General features: G+C 37.5%; 1 protein-coding gene across 1 annotated transcript in view; it reads right to left on the reverse strand.

Moving 5' to 3' along the window:
- Positions 1-12,926, reverse strand: part of LOC129700327 (RAS guanyl-releasing protein 1-like) — a 97,821-nt gene that overhangs the window by 11,915 nt on the left and 72,980 nt on the right. Inside the window, 5 exon segments of the mRNA XM_055640721.1 lie at positions 2,161-2,270; positions 2,837-2,899; positions 2,901-2,942; positions 6,898-6,978; positions 11,529-11,804. Coding sequence (XP_055496696.1) covers positions 2,161-2,270; positions 2,837-2,899; positions 2,901-2,942; positions 6,898-6,978; positions 11,529-11,804 — 572 coding nt within the window.

The raw sequence follows: 12,926 nt of genomic DNA on the forward strand, positions 1-12,926 counted from the left end.
TAAAATAATTCACAAATGACAATGGTATTGTCACAGCATTGAATGTAATTAAATAATGCTGTCATGGGCAAACCTGTAATTGGGCAATCATTTATGTCATACACTAGCAGCAGTGCTGCACGATGACATTGCTTTGCTTTATAGATGTATCAAAGATATGTGCTTAACGACCACATCCTTTATGTTCCTTTTGAGAATTAAAAAACTACTGATAAGTGCACAACAGTATAATTTGCTTCGCTTCAGCATTGGGTAATGCCTATTGTTTCTTAGCTGCAATCAACCTATGGTTTATGTGAGTGCCAACATCTGTTTTTCTTGACTGCAGTCAACACTGGGCTGTGGTGTATAGACAGTGCGCTCCATAATGTTTGGAGCAAAGACCCATCATTTATATATTTGCCTCTGTACTCCACAATTTGAGATTTGTAATAGAAAAAAGAAATCACATGTGGTTAAGGCACACATTGTCAGATTTTAATAAAGGCCATTTTTATACATTTTGGTTTCACCATGTAGAGATTACAGCAGTGTTTATACATGTCCCCCCATTTCAGGGCACCATAATGTTTGGGTCACAGCAATATCATGTAAATGAAAGTAGTCATGTTCAGTATTTTGTTGCATATCCTTTGCATGCAATGACTGCTTGAAGTCTGCGATCCATGGACATCACCAGTTGCTGGGTGTCTTCTCTGGTGATGCTCTGCCAGGCCTGTATTACAGCCATCTTTAGCCTATGCTCAGCAGCAGACAGGAGAGCACTGCAGAGAGTGATCAAAACTGCCCAGAAAATCATCGTCTGCCCTCTGCCTTCCCTGGAAGACATCTCCAGCTCTCGGTGCCTCTGTAGAGCCAGGAAAATAATCCTGTCGAGCCAGGAAATGACCCCTTCCATCCTGGACAGTCCCTCTTCAACCTCCTGCCCTCTGGTAGGTGGTACAGGTGCGTCAAAAGCTGGACAAACAGACTCAAAAACAGTTTCTTTCCCTGGGCCATTAGAACTCTAAATTCCTCAAATATCCACACGACATGAGAATGCTGTCATCCATTCCACTATAAAACAGCTAATATTTCTTTTTTTTAAATTCTTTTAAAGTATGTATTAAATTTTAAAGTGTAATATTCTCCCAGTGCAATGTTCTACCTAGGTGTAATTATAATTTATCTACTATTTTAAGCAGTGTAATATATTGGATGTGTTTTTGTCTTGTTTGGACTTGTTTTGGTTGCACTGATCAGGAGTAGCTCTCCTAATTGTGTTGTATTTCTAAGTACAATGACAATAAAGGCTTATTATTATTATTGAGATAATTGGCAAAATCACCATAGGGATGAAGGGGAAACTTTCTTGTTTAATTATTGATAGGTTAGTTGATTCAGGAATGGCAAATGGGACAAGAAAATACACAACACAGGATTCTGAAAACTAGAACATTGAAACCAGCAGGCCTGGAAGATGAGCTGGTAAAGGATGAATGGTAAAGAAACAAACTTTTTACAATTTAGACACAAAAAAATGGAAAGAATAAAGTACGATTAGACAAAAAAAAAGGGAAAGCGTGTAAAATCTTTAAAAAAATTACAAATAAATTTCTACCTTCAACTTTTCTGAATTGAGTGTGAGTTGTGATACATAAATCTATTTTGTCCTTAGAATTAAAAGTCCCAACTCCAGGTGGTTGTTTTAAGTTATATTTACTCCACAATCTTCATGAGACTTTGAGGCAATGAAACATTTGCAAACTTTGCACCTGCAGGTTCTCATGTTTTAACTATTATTTCACACAAACTGCTGGAGTTCCTATAGATAATGGGTTACGACTTTATTTAACAAAGAAATGGTGAGGAAAACATTGGCTTTCCAAAGGACGATGATCATATATACTTAAATGAGGAAAACATTTGAAGCTACAAGGAATGAGCAAGAAAAGGAACAATGAGTTAATGCTTTCAAAGAACTAGTGGACCTATTGGGCTAGATGTCCTTTTTCAGTGTTACATGATGTGTACAAAAATATATAATCTAAAAACTTCTATTGGAGATTAAGACTTTCACAGCTAACTCTTTCAATCAGACTAAAGCTATTGGATTGCGTGGGAATGCATGCTGTCACACGGTTGGGACATCTTATACAATTGTGAACTTGCTTTACCTACCAATCTTTGTCCATCACACAAAAGGAAAAAGGAAAACTAGCAGCAATCTTTTCAAATTCTTCCTGTGAAATGTAGCCATCCTGATCGTGATCATAATTTTTAAAAACAGACTGCAAAGAGCAAACAAAAGGTTAAATACAAAATGTGCTCTAATTAAAATAATGGAACAGTCCTAAATTATACCAGTAGCTATGTTCTTCTTAAGATTGAAAGACCAACTTTGGGAATTGTTTTTGTTAAATTTTATTTTTAAATCACAGGCTGATAAATAGGGAAAAGTGTGGAAACCCCTGCAGACTTAATTGTCATGGTCCAGGACAAGAGTTAGTCCAATAGGTAAGAGTTCAATCCATGAAAAATAGGAGCAGGAGTAAGTCATAATACTTCATCAACTTGCTCTTTTAAAAAGACCTGGATGAGCTGGTCTAGTCTCCGTTGTCCTGCCTGTTTCCCCAAGTTGATGATTCCCTTTTAATTCCAAAATCTGTCTACCAGCTTACACCAGGTTCTTTCTTGTTTTCAATTGGTGATCCTTTATTCTTATATCAAACCCACATTTAAACATCTTCACTCATGAAGCGAAACATCCTCTCAGCGTGTATCTTGTCAACCTCGCCTCACCTCAGAATTTAGTTTAGAGTTACAGGGTGGAAACATTGTAGGAGGCAAAACTCACATCAACCAGCCGCTGAACATGTTTACTGATGGTCTTCGGATCAGGCTTTGGGGCTATTCCGGGGGGCCCAGTCTGTTACCATGGGTGGCTTACAAGGAGTTGATGGCTAAATTAAAAAAAAAAAGTTAATTTGCAACTGCAAACCTTCTATATTGGAGGGGGGGGGGGGGGGGGGGGGGGGGGGGGAGAACATTTATTGTTGCCATCTTAGATACAAATCATCAAGCAGTTTTGATACCCAACAATATAATAATAATAATGCATTTTATTTATGGGTGCCTTTCAGAACACTCAAGGACACCTTACAGTTAAAACAAGCAAATTACAAATAGATAAATAAAATGAAACAAAAACAACATATCCATGAATTTGATAGAAAGTGGAGTTACGTGGGTTAGGCCAGTCTGAATAGGTGAGTTTTGAGGGAGGTTTTAAAGGTGGGGAGAGACTCTATGGTACGGATGGACAGTGGGAGAGAGTTCCAGAGGCAAGGGGCAGAACGGCTGATGGCTCTGAACCCCATCGTGGACAGGCGGACAGATGGAGTGGAGAGCAGGGAGGAAGAAGAGGATCGGAGAGTTCGGGATAGAGTGTAAGGCTGGAGGAGTTCAGAGAGGTATGGAAGAGTGAGATTGTGGAGGGCTTTGAAAGTGAGGAGGAGAATCTATAAATCAATGCGGTATTGGACAGGGAGCCAGTGCAGTTGTTTGAGGATGGGAGTGATGTGTTCGATGGATAGGGTTCTGGTGATAATGCGGGCAGCTGAGTTCTGGACCAATTGGAGTTTATGGATGCTTGTGGGGTAAACCAGAGAGGAGAGAGTTACAATAATCAATACGGGAGGTGACGAGGGCGTGGATGAGAGTAGCAGTGCTGTTAGGTGTGAGTGATGGACGAAGACGGTGGATAGTGCGTAGGTGGAAGTAAGCAGACCGAGTGAGATTATTGATGTGTTTTTCAAAAGAAAGTGTGCTATCAAGGATGACACCCAGACTCTTGACCCGAGGGGAAGGAGGAACTATGGAATTGTCAATGGTGTGGGAAATTGGGACATTTAGATAGGGTGGATTTGGAGCCAACAAGGAGAATTTCAGTTTTGTCACTGTTGAGTTTGAGGAAGTTGTGGGATTAAACCAGGTTTTATTTTCCACTAAGCAGTCAGACAGGGAAGAGGGAGGAAGCATAGAAGTGGGTTTGGTGGACAGGTAGAGCTGGGTGTCATCCATGTAGCAGTGTCATTGAATGTTGTATTTCCTGAAAATAAAACCAAGGGGAAGTAAATAAATTATAAAAAAAGGAGGGGCCTTAGGACTGAGTCCTGGGGAACACCACTGGTGACTGGGGAGGGTTGTGATTGGACATTTTTAAGTGCGGCCGGAGAGGTATGATGTGAACCAGGTGAGTGATGTGTTGATGATACCAATGGAGGCTAGACGGTCGAGGAGGATGTTGTGAGAGATGGTGTCGAAGGCAGCAGTCAAATCAAGGAGGATGAGTATGGTGAGGAAACCGGAGTCGGCAGCCATCAGCAGGTCGTTGGTGACCTTGACTAATGCTGTTTCTGTGCCATGGAGAGGAAGAAAACCAGATTTAAATTGTTCATAGAGGTTATTGCTGATGAGATAATTATGGACCTGTGCAACCTGTTTTTTTCTAGTATTTTAGAGATAAATGGCAAATTGGAGATTGGTCGGAAATGATTTAGATTGTTGGGATATGTTTCTCCCCATTATTAACTGCCTGTTAACTCTGCAAATTAAATGTGCCTAGGATCATTACATGTTGACTGTTTAAACAGTTTATTGACTTCAAAAAGTCATAAATCTAATATTCATTTTCACAACAAGCATGTACAACGCAGTTTACTTAAACATCATCATTCATTTAACGCCAACTACTGTGGACTACACTTCACTATTATTCTCATTCTTCTCTTCTTTCTCTTTTCTCTTTTTCTATTACAGCTTAAAGTTTAAAAAAAAGAGAAGTTGTACACGAAATGTATTATGTTGCATATCATGATTAAGATGTGTGTACAATGCTTTTAATAAATAAATAAATCAAATTTGAAAATTGGTAATTAATAAATGAATGTAAATTTATCTTAACATAGAACAGTACAGAACAGGAACAGGCTCTTCGGCCCACAATGTTCACGCCAAGCATGATGCCAAGTTAATCTCCGCCTGCACATGACTTATATTTCCCCCATTCTTTGCATATCCATCTTGCCACAGTTCCCATCATGTTAAAATAATTATTCCACAACCAAATGCATTTTAAAAGGCTACAATAGGGATTGCGCCAACAAAACATAGAAGGGACAAATACTAGGGTAATGACAAGAATTGAAGGGTTTTTGATCTGAAACATCAACCGTGTTTCTCTTACCTAAGCTGTTTCTTCTAGCATATTCTGTTTTTATTTCAGATATCCAGCATCTGCTGTTTGTGATTTGAACAGTTCTGGCCTTCATATTATAGGAAGGCATTAGAGAAAATGCAAAGAAAAATACTGCCTCAATGACCAAATAGATTTCATCTGCCCAGGTAGATTGGACAAGATTGGTAATTTCCGTACAAAAGAGAACACTGGGATTTTAGAGGGTAAATGTCAGGAAAATATGTTATTATTGGGCAGGTTAAATTAATGGGCCATAAATATAAGACGGCCAATAATAAATTAAATAAAGAATTCACAAGTATCTATTTTACCCAGGTAGTGTTTCGAATGTGTAAGTAATTGCCAACAAGTAATATGTGAGGTGACCAGGATAGAGATGCTTGTCAAATTCAAGATTGAGTGAAGCACAGGACATGGCGATGGAATTAAGTGAAGGATGGAAGAAGGTTTCTCTAGAACATTATCACCCTTTGGTGCCTTTTGGGTCAAAGACGCTGCTTCTAAGCTGCAAGTACATTGCATTAATATTTTGATTATGCCTCTAAAATAAATTTGGTTGATCTAGATGTGGGGTGTTGAAAAATGGGAAACTGCAGCATTACAAGATCATGTTCCATCAGACTGGCCGAATCAACTCAACGCAACCAGGGATTACAGAAATATGCCCAGCTGGAGACAGTTATCTAATAAAGATTCAACAATACCCACCAGGAATTAATTTACACTGAAATGCTTGTACTCCATTTCTATATCCCTGGAAAAAAATGCTCGCCCTACAGTAGGATAACAAGAATCAGCCCTATTAGTTGAGTCCCATTGTTACTTCACACTCTACCAGTTTTTCTTTCAAAGAGAAACAATAAAGCACCCTTGCCTCACAGTTCAACTAACACCCAGATAAAATGTCAATGGTACATAAACTGCCACTCCAATTGTACAGAAATATCTCAGTAAATGATAAAGAATCCAGTTAGTGATTTATCCCCAACTGATTTAATTTGGATCGCACCTACCTGAACCAGAAAAATATGGTTCACAGTAGCAAGTGGATGCATACTGATAATGCAGCATTAATTAAACAGGTTGACATATCTGAACAAAGCTAATTTTAATTTTAGGCAATGGTATAAAGTAAGCAGGATTCTATCAGATACTCATTAAACATCTCTCCCAGAGAAACATGAAACAAGACTAATGGACTGACACCTGATTTACAAACATATCAAAAATGTGGCTCACCAATATTTTGAGAATTCAACAAATGGTCAAATCACCTTGGCGTTACAATTATTATTAACAGTGACCTTGGCATATTGTACATAAGTACCCCAAAAAAGTATTACTTTTAATGTAACTTTCATATTATATTGGAGTTTTTTTGTTTGGCTGAAACCCTAAGTGAAAGAGTTTCAGATTTTGCATATGCTTTCAACCCAAAATCAATTATATGCTTAAGGAGCCATAAAGCTCTTGATTTGAACATGATCAAATCTGATTGTCTTTCAAATTTCACCAACTGCAATTTCATGACATATAACTTATCTGGCAATCTGACAAGATGATTGCAGCTTCAATCAGCAATAATGCATATCACAATGTGCACTTAATGTGAAACAGCAATATCAACTGACAGAAATGGTATGAGGAAAGTTTCTTACTGGGGCTTTATTGTTTCGTGGCTCACGTGCATATGAAAGCTCATAAATTTCATCTTCTGTGTAGTAGAGGTCCAGTGAGAGCTGAAATAATGCAAAATATCAGTTACACCAACTGCTTTCACCAAATGTTTCAGTTTTCACTCACCGCACTACATAAGTGACCCATGTTTGGCAAGTACCTTTTATTGTATATTAATAGACCCACTAATTAAGAAATGTTATACTCTTGCAGATCAATTAATGATTTACTGATGATTCAAGCCACCGCAAAAATCTACAGAGGGCACCAGTTACTCTGATTACAGATGGCAAACATTAAAATGGTAGTTATTGCAGTCACACTTCATCTAACTGCATCAATAAAACCTTTTAAAGAAAGCCAGATACAGAATATTTTACGCTAAGATCTCAAGTGTGGTTATGGCTTCTGATTCTCTCACCTCATTTTGACAACCTTGCTGGGATAAGATTACACAGGTATCGTCGCCCAGAACTAAGGTCTTGACACAATAAGCATTATTCATATGAGCTTATTCCATCTTCAGCAAATGTTTACTAATACTTTAAGTTTTCAGAAACAGATATACTATATATACATTCCCTTTACTGAGACTTGTTGTAGTGATTCTAAGGTTGTTCTACAAGATTACCATAGAATAAGTTCACATTTACTGGGATAGCTGTCCTGCATTTTTACATAAATACTGTCCAGCATAAAAATACCACTTTACAAAATTGGCAAAACATGCTTTAAACTGACAAAGCAAGCAGCAAATCAGTATTGCAAGTAGGCACCAAAGTAAATGCACTGGAAGACTGCTAAATGCACGTATTCTTTTCAAAATATGCCTCTTCCCTAAATCAATGCTGCTCAAAACAGACTGACGTTAGTCTCATTACTTCATTTGAGCAATTCCCTCCTGGTACACAACGTTGGGTGCAAATCCATTCCTTTATATTTTCACCTCTACTATCATCTACACCCAGTTCCATCCCCACATCTTCCCATCATCAGCAGTTCTGACTGAAGTATAGGCACAGCAGTAATGTATCCATTATTGCTTCTCTTGAGTGGGTAGTTAGGAGATGCACAAAGTGTTTGCTGGAGATGACTCACAGCAAAGCTTTGATCAGCAATTTGTTGGGAAAAGAGCAAATTATTCACCAAAAAAAAAATCAATTTTACATGTGTATAAAGCCTGATATTGAATCACTTTAGGCATTACATTGAAAAAATGATACTATTCCACATTACTACAATGTTCAATGATCATTGGAAAATCAAAATGGAGGAGCAAGTTAATGATGACCAGTTTGAAGCTGCTGACTATTTGTGAGCGATTTGCATTTTGATTTATTATCAGCAACTGGATTTTATTTCATGTTCCCTGATGGGCTTCCCTGAAGTTAATAATCCCTAATAAGACCGTTTAATTGAAGAACACTATGTGAATTTGTTTGATTACATCCAACAGCAGCCGAGGAGCGGGCAGATTACACATTCCGAATAGCGAGTTGTACTTTCAGTAATCATCTACATGCTTTTCCACCCGCAGTCAGCATTGTAAATACCAAAAGGCAGTTGATTGACTTTGTACATGCATTGCCAACAATAGTGCAATCAAGGTAATACTCATCAATATGAATTTAAATTCACAAATTCTGCTTGCAGAATGAAACTTCGGAGTGCTTTGCTAAATTACAGTCTGCATAAACAAAAGGAAGTGTGGTAATGTCAAAATGAAGCAATAACACAGATGTATTTATCTTCTCATAATTGTATTTCATACATTGTTCGTTTTATCGTGGCCATGTGGTTTATCTAAACCAAGAAAAGCAGTATTTAAAGAGCTTTATGAAAAATTATCAATTTTTAATAAATATTGTGGAAACAAAATAAAAGCCTAATTGGATAGGTAACCTAATAAAATACCCAATAGCAATTAATAGGATCAGACCGAATTAATATTATCAAATAGAAATGTAAACATGCAGACCATGTCACAGAACGATATTAGGAGAGTTGGCCAAAGGCTCAATCAGAGGTAGATTTAAAGGACAAGAGAGAAGTGGAGAGCTTTAGGGAAATAATTACAGAGCTTAGGGCCAAGGCTGCTGAACAAAAGGTCACAAATGATGGAGGTAAATATCGGGGGAATACAAGAAGCCAGAATTTGAAAATGTGAGTGATAATAAGTCTTGTATGGCTGGAGGTGTTAAAGAGTTATCAGTGGTGATGAAGAGGGGGTAGGTGGGGTACGAAGGAAGGGGTAAAGTGTAATGCATTGATACTTATTTATTAAGACATTTCAAGACAAATTTCCATTTTCCATTAATAGGATTTCACTTTGATTCAATAAAGTTCACTATTAACCAGAATGGTATTACTTGGTGAATAAAGTTCCTTGCAGCAGTTTGGATTTTGCTCATTAATTTGCTAGTAACTGAACCGTGCAAACAATTTCCTGAAGCATTTTGATACAATTGATTTTGATGTATAGCTTTAAGCATGTAAATGAGAAAGCTAACCAGAACACGTCACCTTAAAGTGTTACTGCATTATCACATGCAAGATTGAAACTGTCATTTTAGTATAAGTGACGACCAGGTGAATCATGATTAAAGTTTCTTAAATTGTAAATTTCACATTTTATACGAGTTAAAAATTTGCTTATTCTTGGGAGATAAACACTTGGAAGTTGTAGAAACATTCAAAAGACAAAAGCAAATAGTTTTAATAAAAATGCAGAGGTCAAAATATTCTTAACTTTGGTTTGACATGTCATTTACTTGGTGCATTAGAATAGGGCTATAGTGGTGATATGCTTGACATTTTTTAACAGCATTAATTTTCTTAGTATTTAGGAAAACAACATTAAAAATAATAAATTGAGCTATCCTTTTCCTTTTGGATAAAAATTAAGGATATGAAAGTGAGTACAATATTTCATTGAATTATTTGCATCTTTCATCACAATTAAGGAGCAAAATAATGCTGAGAATTATAAATGCGCCAGTGGTAAATGTTTATCCTTAAAATTTGAATGGTCCAAGCTGTGTTTAGATCTCTTTATGGGATTGGTTGTCCTTATCTCTATGCTTCCTCTAGGTGTACATCTCTACAATGCTCCAATTTTGATTTCCTGCACATCCTCTATTTACTTCACCACACCACTAGCAAATATTTCTTATTACCAAATAGCTTGGATACAATCACTGCTAAGCACACTGAGAATAATTTTTCTGAGAGCAAGGAGAAGTTTGAAGAGTCCAGCATTAGAAGCAGGGAAATTGGGTTGATAGGTCCAGGTTTGGTTTGGACTTAATTCCATGCTCTCCCATTGTTCTGGGTGTTGGTGACTGCAAAAGACTGAGAAGACCTGGACTCAATTTCTGGGCAGTGATAAGTTAAAACAGGACTGCAGCTGAAGACAGTTGGAGACACAGAATGCAAGCAGTTTCCACTCGTCCCGTAGGATTACTCTGAAACCAGCATTTAAAGCAAATCACAAAGTAGGGGGCAATCAATCAATCTCAGTTCCAGCCATTAATCAAAAGGCTCAAGTCCAGGTATCGCTGTGTCCAAATAAGCAGTGCAGAGGAACCTCAGCAAGCTTCTGTTCCACACCTGGATTCCACATGAAGTCCACTGCAAGAATCCGAATGTCTACGTACTCTACTATATGCTGCTTAATTTTATATACTTCTATCAGGTCTCGCCTCTGTCCCCAAATACCAACACTCCTAAGAAAACAAGTTTGTCCAACTTCTCCTGATAGCTAATGCCCTCTAATCCAGGCAATATTCTGGTGCACTCTCTCCAAAACCTCTACATTCTTCCTGTGATAGGGAACATGAACTGCACACAATACTCTAAATGCAACCTAACCTAACCAAAGTTGCAACATGACTTTCTGACTCTTATACGTAATGCCTTGCCCGATGAAGGCAAGCATACCATATGCCTCTTTAATATTGCTCTACTTATGCTGACGCTTTCAGGGAGCTATGGACTTGGGCCCAAAGACCCCTTTGTACAACAATGCTGTTAAAGGTCTTACCATTGACTATATATTTCTTAATTTCGACCACCCCAAAGTCCAACTGCTTGGACTTGCTCTGATTAACATCCATCCGACATTTCACTGTGCGTTTCTTTAACTGATTTATATCCCATTGGAGACTTGGACTACCTTCCTCACTGTATGCAACTCCACTAATTTTGATGTTGTCTACAAACGTACTAACCAACCAATCTACATTTACACCCAAATCATTCATAAATAGCAAAAGCATCCTGAGGAATGGCATCAGTTGCATTTTGCTGGCTCAGATTTGTTCACCAATAACACCAACATGCATTTAAATAACACGGTAAAAACCGGGGTTTTTATTTAATTTACAAATTTTGCACTTTCAGTCAATCAATCAATCAATCAAGTTTTATTCGTCACTTGCACATAAGTGCAAGTGAAATGAATTTGCCAGCAGCGGTACAAATTGTTTACATTTATCATTTAATTTTGATATCCTAAATGCCACAGTGTTTGAAATGTCATTGTGCAAATGTCTACTGTTGGAACGTTTATCACGTGAAGGAACGAGACATCATCAGAGTAAGACCAACTTACTGTGAGCAAATGCACCAGATCCTTATTTGCTTCCAGAGGTGGCACAGTGTTCTGAAGTTGGACAAGCTCGTTGATGTGGTTGAACAGAATTTGCAGTTTATGTACGTTAATCTTGCTATCCTCAACATAGTCTGGCAAGGCTTCATGTAGTGAGATAAGATCTTTCAGGTGGACGCCCAGAATAGGAATCTTGAAGTCTGTGCAATCACCATACACACGTCGATAGCTGTTGTAGTTTCCACTGGACGAAAGCAGCTCAGTCATTTCGTTCATTACCTACATTGAAAATCCCAAGATTACAGATTCTGAATATTTTTACATAAATTAATCATTTATCTTATCCCTATATATTTTCCTTTAATAGTTTTGAGAGAACATAGCCAATAACAGTATAGGAATGGAACAACCTAAGTTGATGCAAAAATGCCGCTGTGATTGTCCACCACTGTGCCTATTTACAAAAACGGGTTGTTCCTGTGAGTGTAAATTCTACCTTAAGTCACCTGCCATTGGTGCTTAATCACCAGGAATCAAGTATCGCATGTTTACCAGCCTAGGCAGTGATTGTAATATTCTTGATACAGATTTTAAAGTCTGCAGTACTTTCACTGCTGTCATCAGGATTTTTGTCATGTTCACCATGCAAATATTGATTTATCAATTCAGAATGGGATGTGGTAGTTTATGTTCAGTACAACATATCTTATTTCCTTGTTTGATTTGGCTGCAGATGCAACAGTGTCCAGCGGCAACGGTGAAATTATCATAATTATCCTAATCAAAAATATTCTTGAGAATTAAATATGTTTAAGATCATCCAATTCTGTCCTTACAATCAAAAATATTACAGTGCCGAAAAACATTCAGCCCATTGTGTCTGGTCTTTCTCATGTCTTAATTTCCCATTGCTAAAAGATAACTTAATATTGCAAATGATGACATAAGATAAATAAATCCTTAATGTATCGTTTTTCACAAACTGCATATAATGTGGGGAATTTTTACACATTTCACCCTCTGTTTGCACTAATACATGAATGAAGAACAAATGTAATCTACTCGTTTCGACTATTTGTAGAGGTTAGTGGGTTTTGTAATGAAGCTTTCAGACATTAGAGAAAGGTTCTCAGCCAGCTAATAGTAGAGCAACTCCTGAACAAGAAAGGGGGAGATCAGCTTGCATTCTTGTTCCCATTTTTTGATTAAATGACGCCTGCTGAAAGCTTCCTATCTCTAGGTATTTGGTACAGCTTGGTGAATACCAACCATGAGTTTGATACTCACCACAATGAGCTTTAATGACCAAACTTATGAAGTTTGGTTAATGCAATGATCTGTAATATACATTGGCTAGGTACATATATTAAGAATTGTGAACTCATACATGTATATATACAA

The sequence above is a fragment of the Leucoraja erinacea genome, chromosome 9 (genome assembly GCF_028641065.1).
Source record: "Leucoraja erinacea ecotype New England chromosome 9, Leri_hhj_1, whole genome shotgun sequence".
In the NCBI taxonomy this organism is placed as follows: domain Eukaryota; kingdom Metazoa; phylum Chordata; class Chondrichthyes; order Rajiformes; family Rajidae; genus Leucoraja; species Leucoraja erinaceus.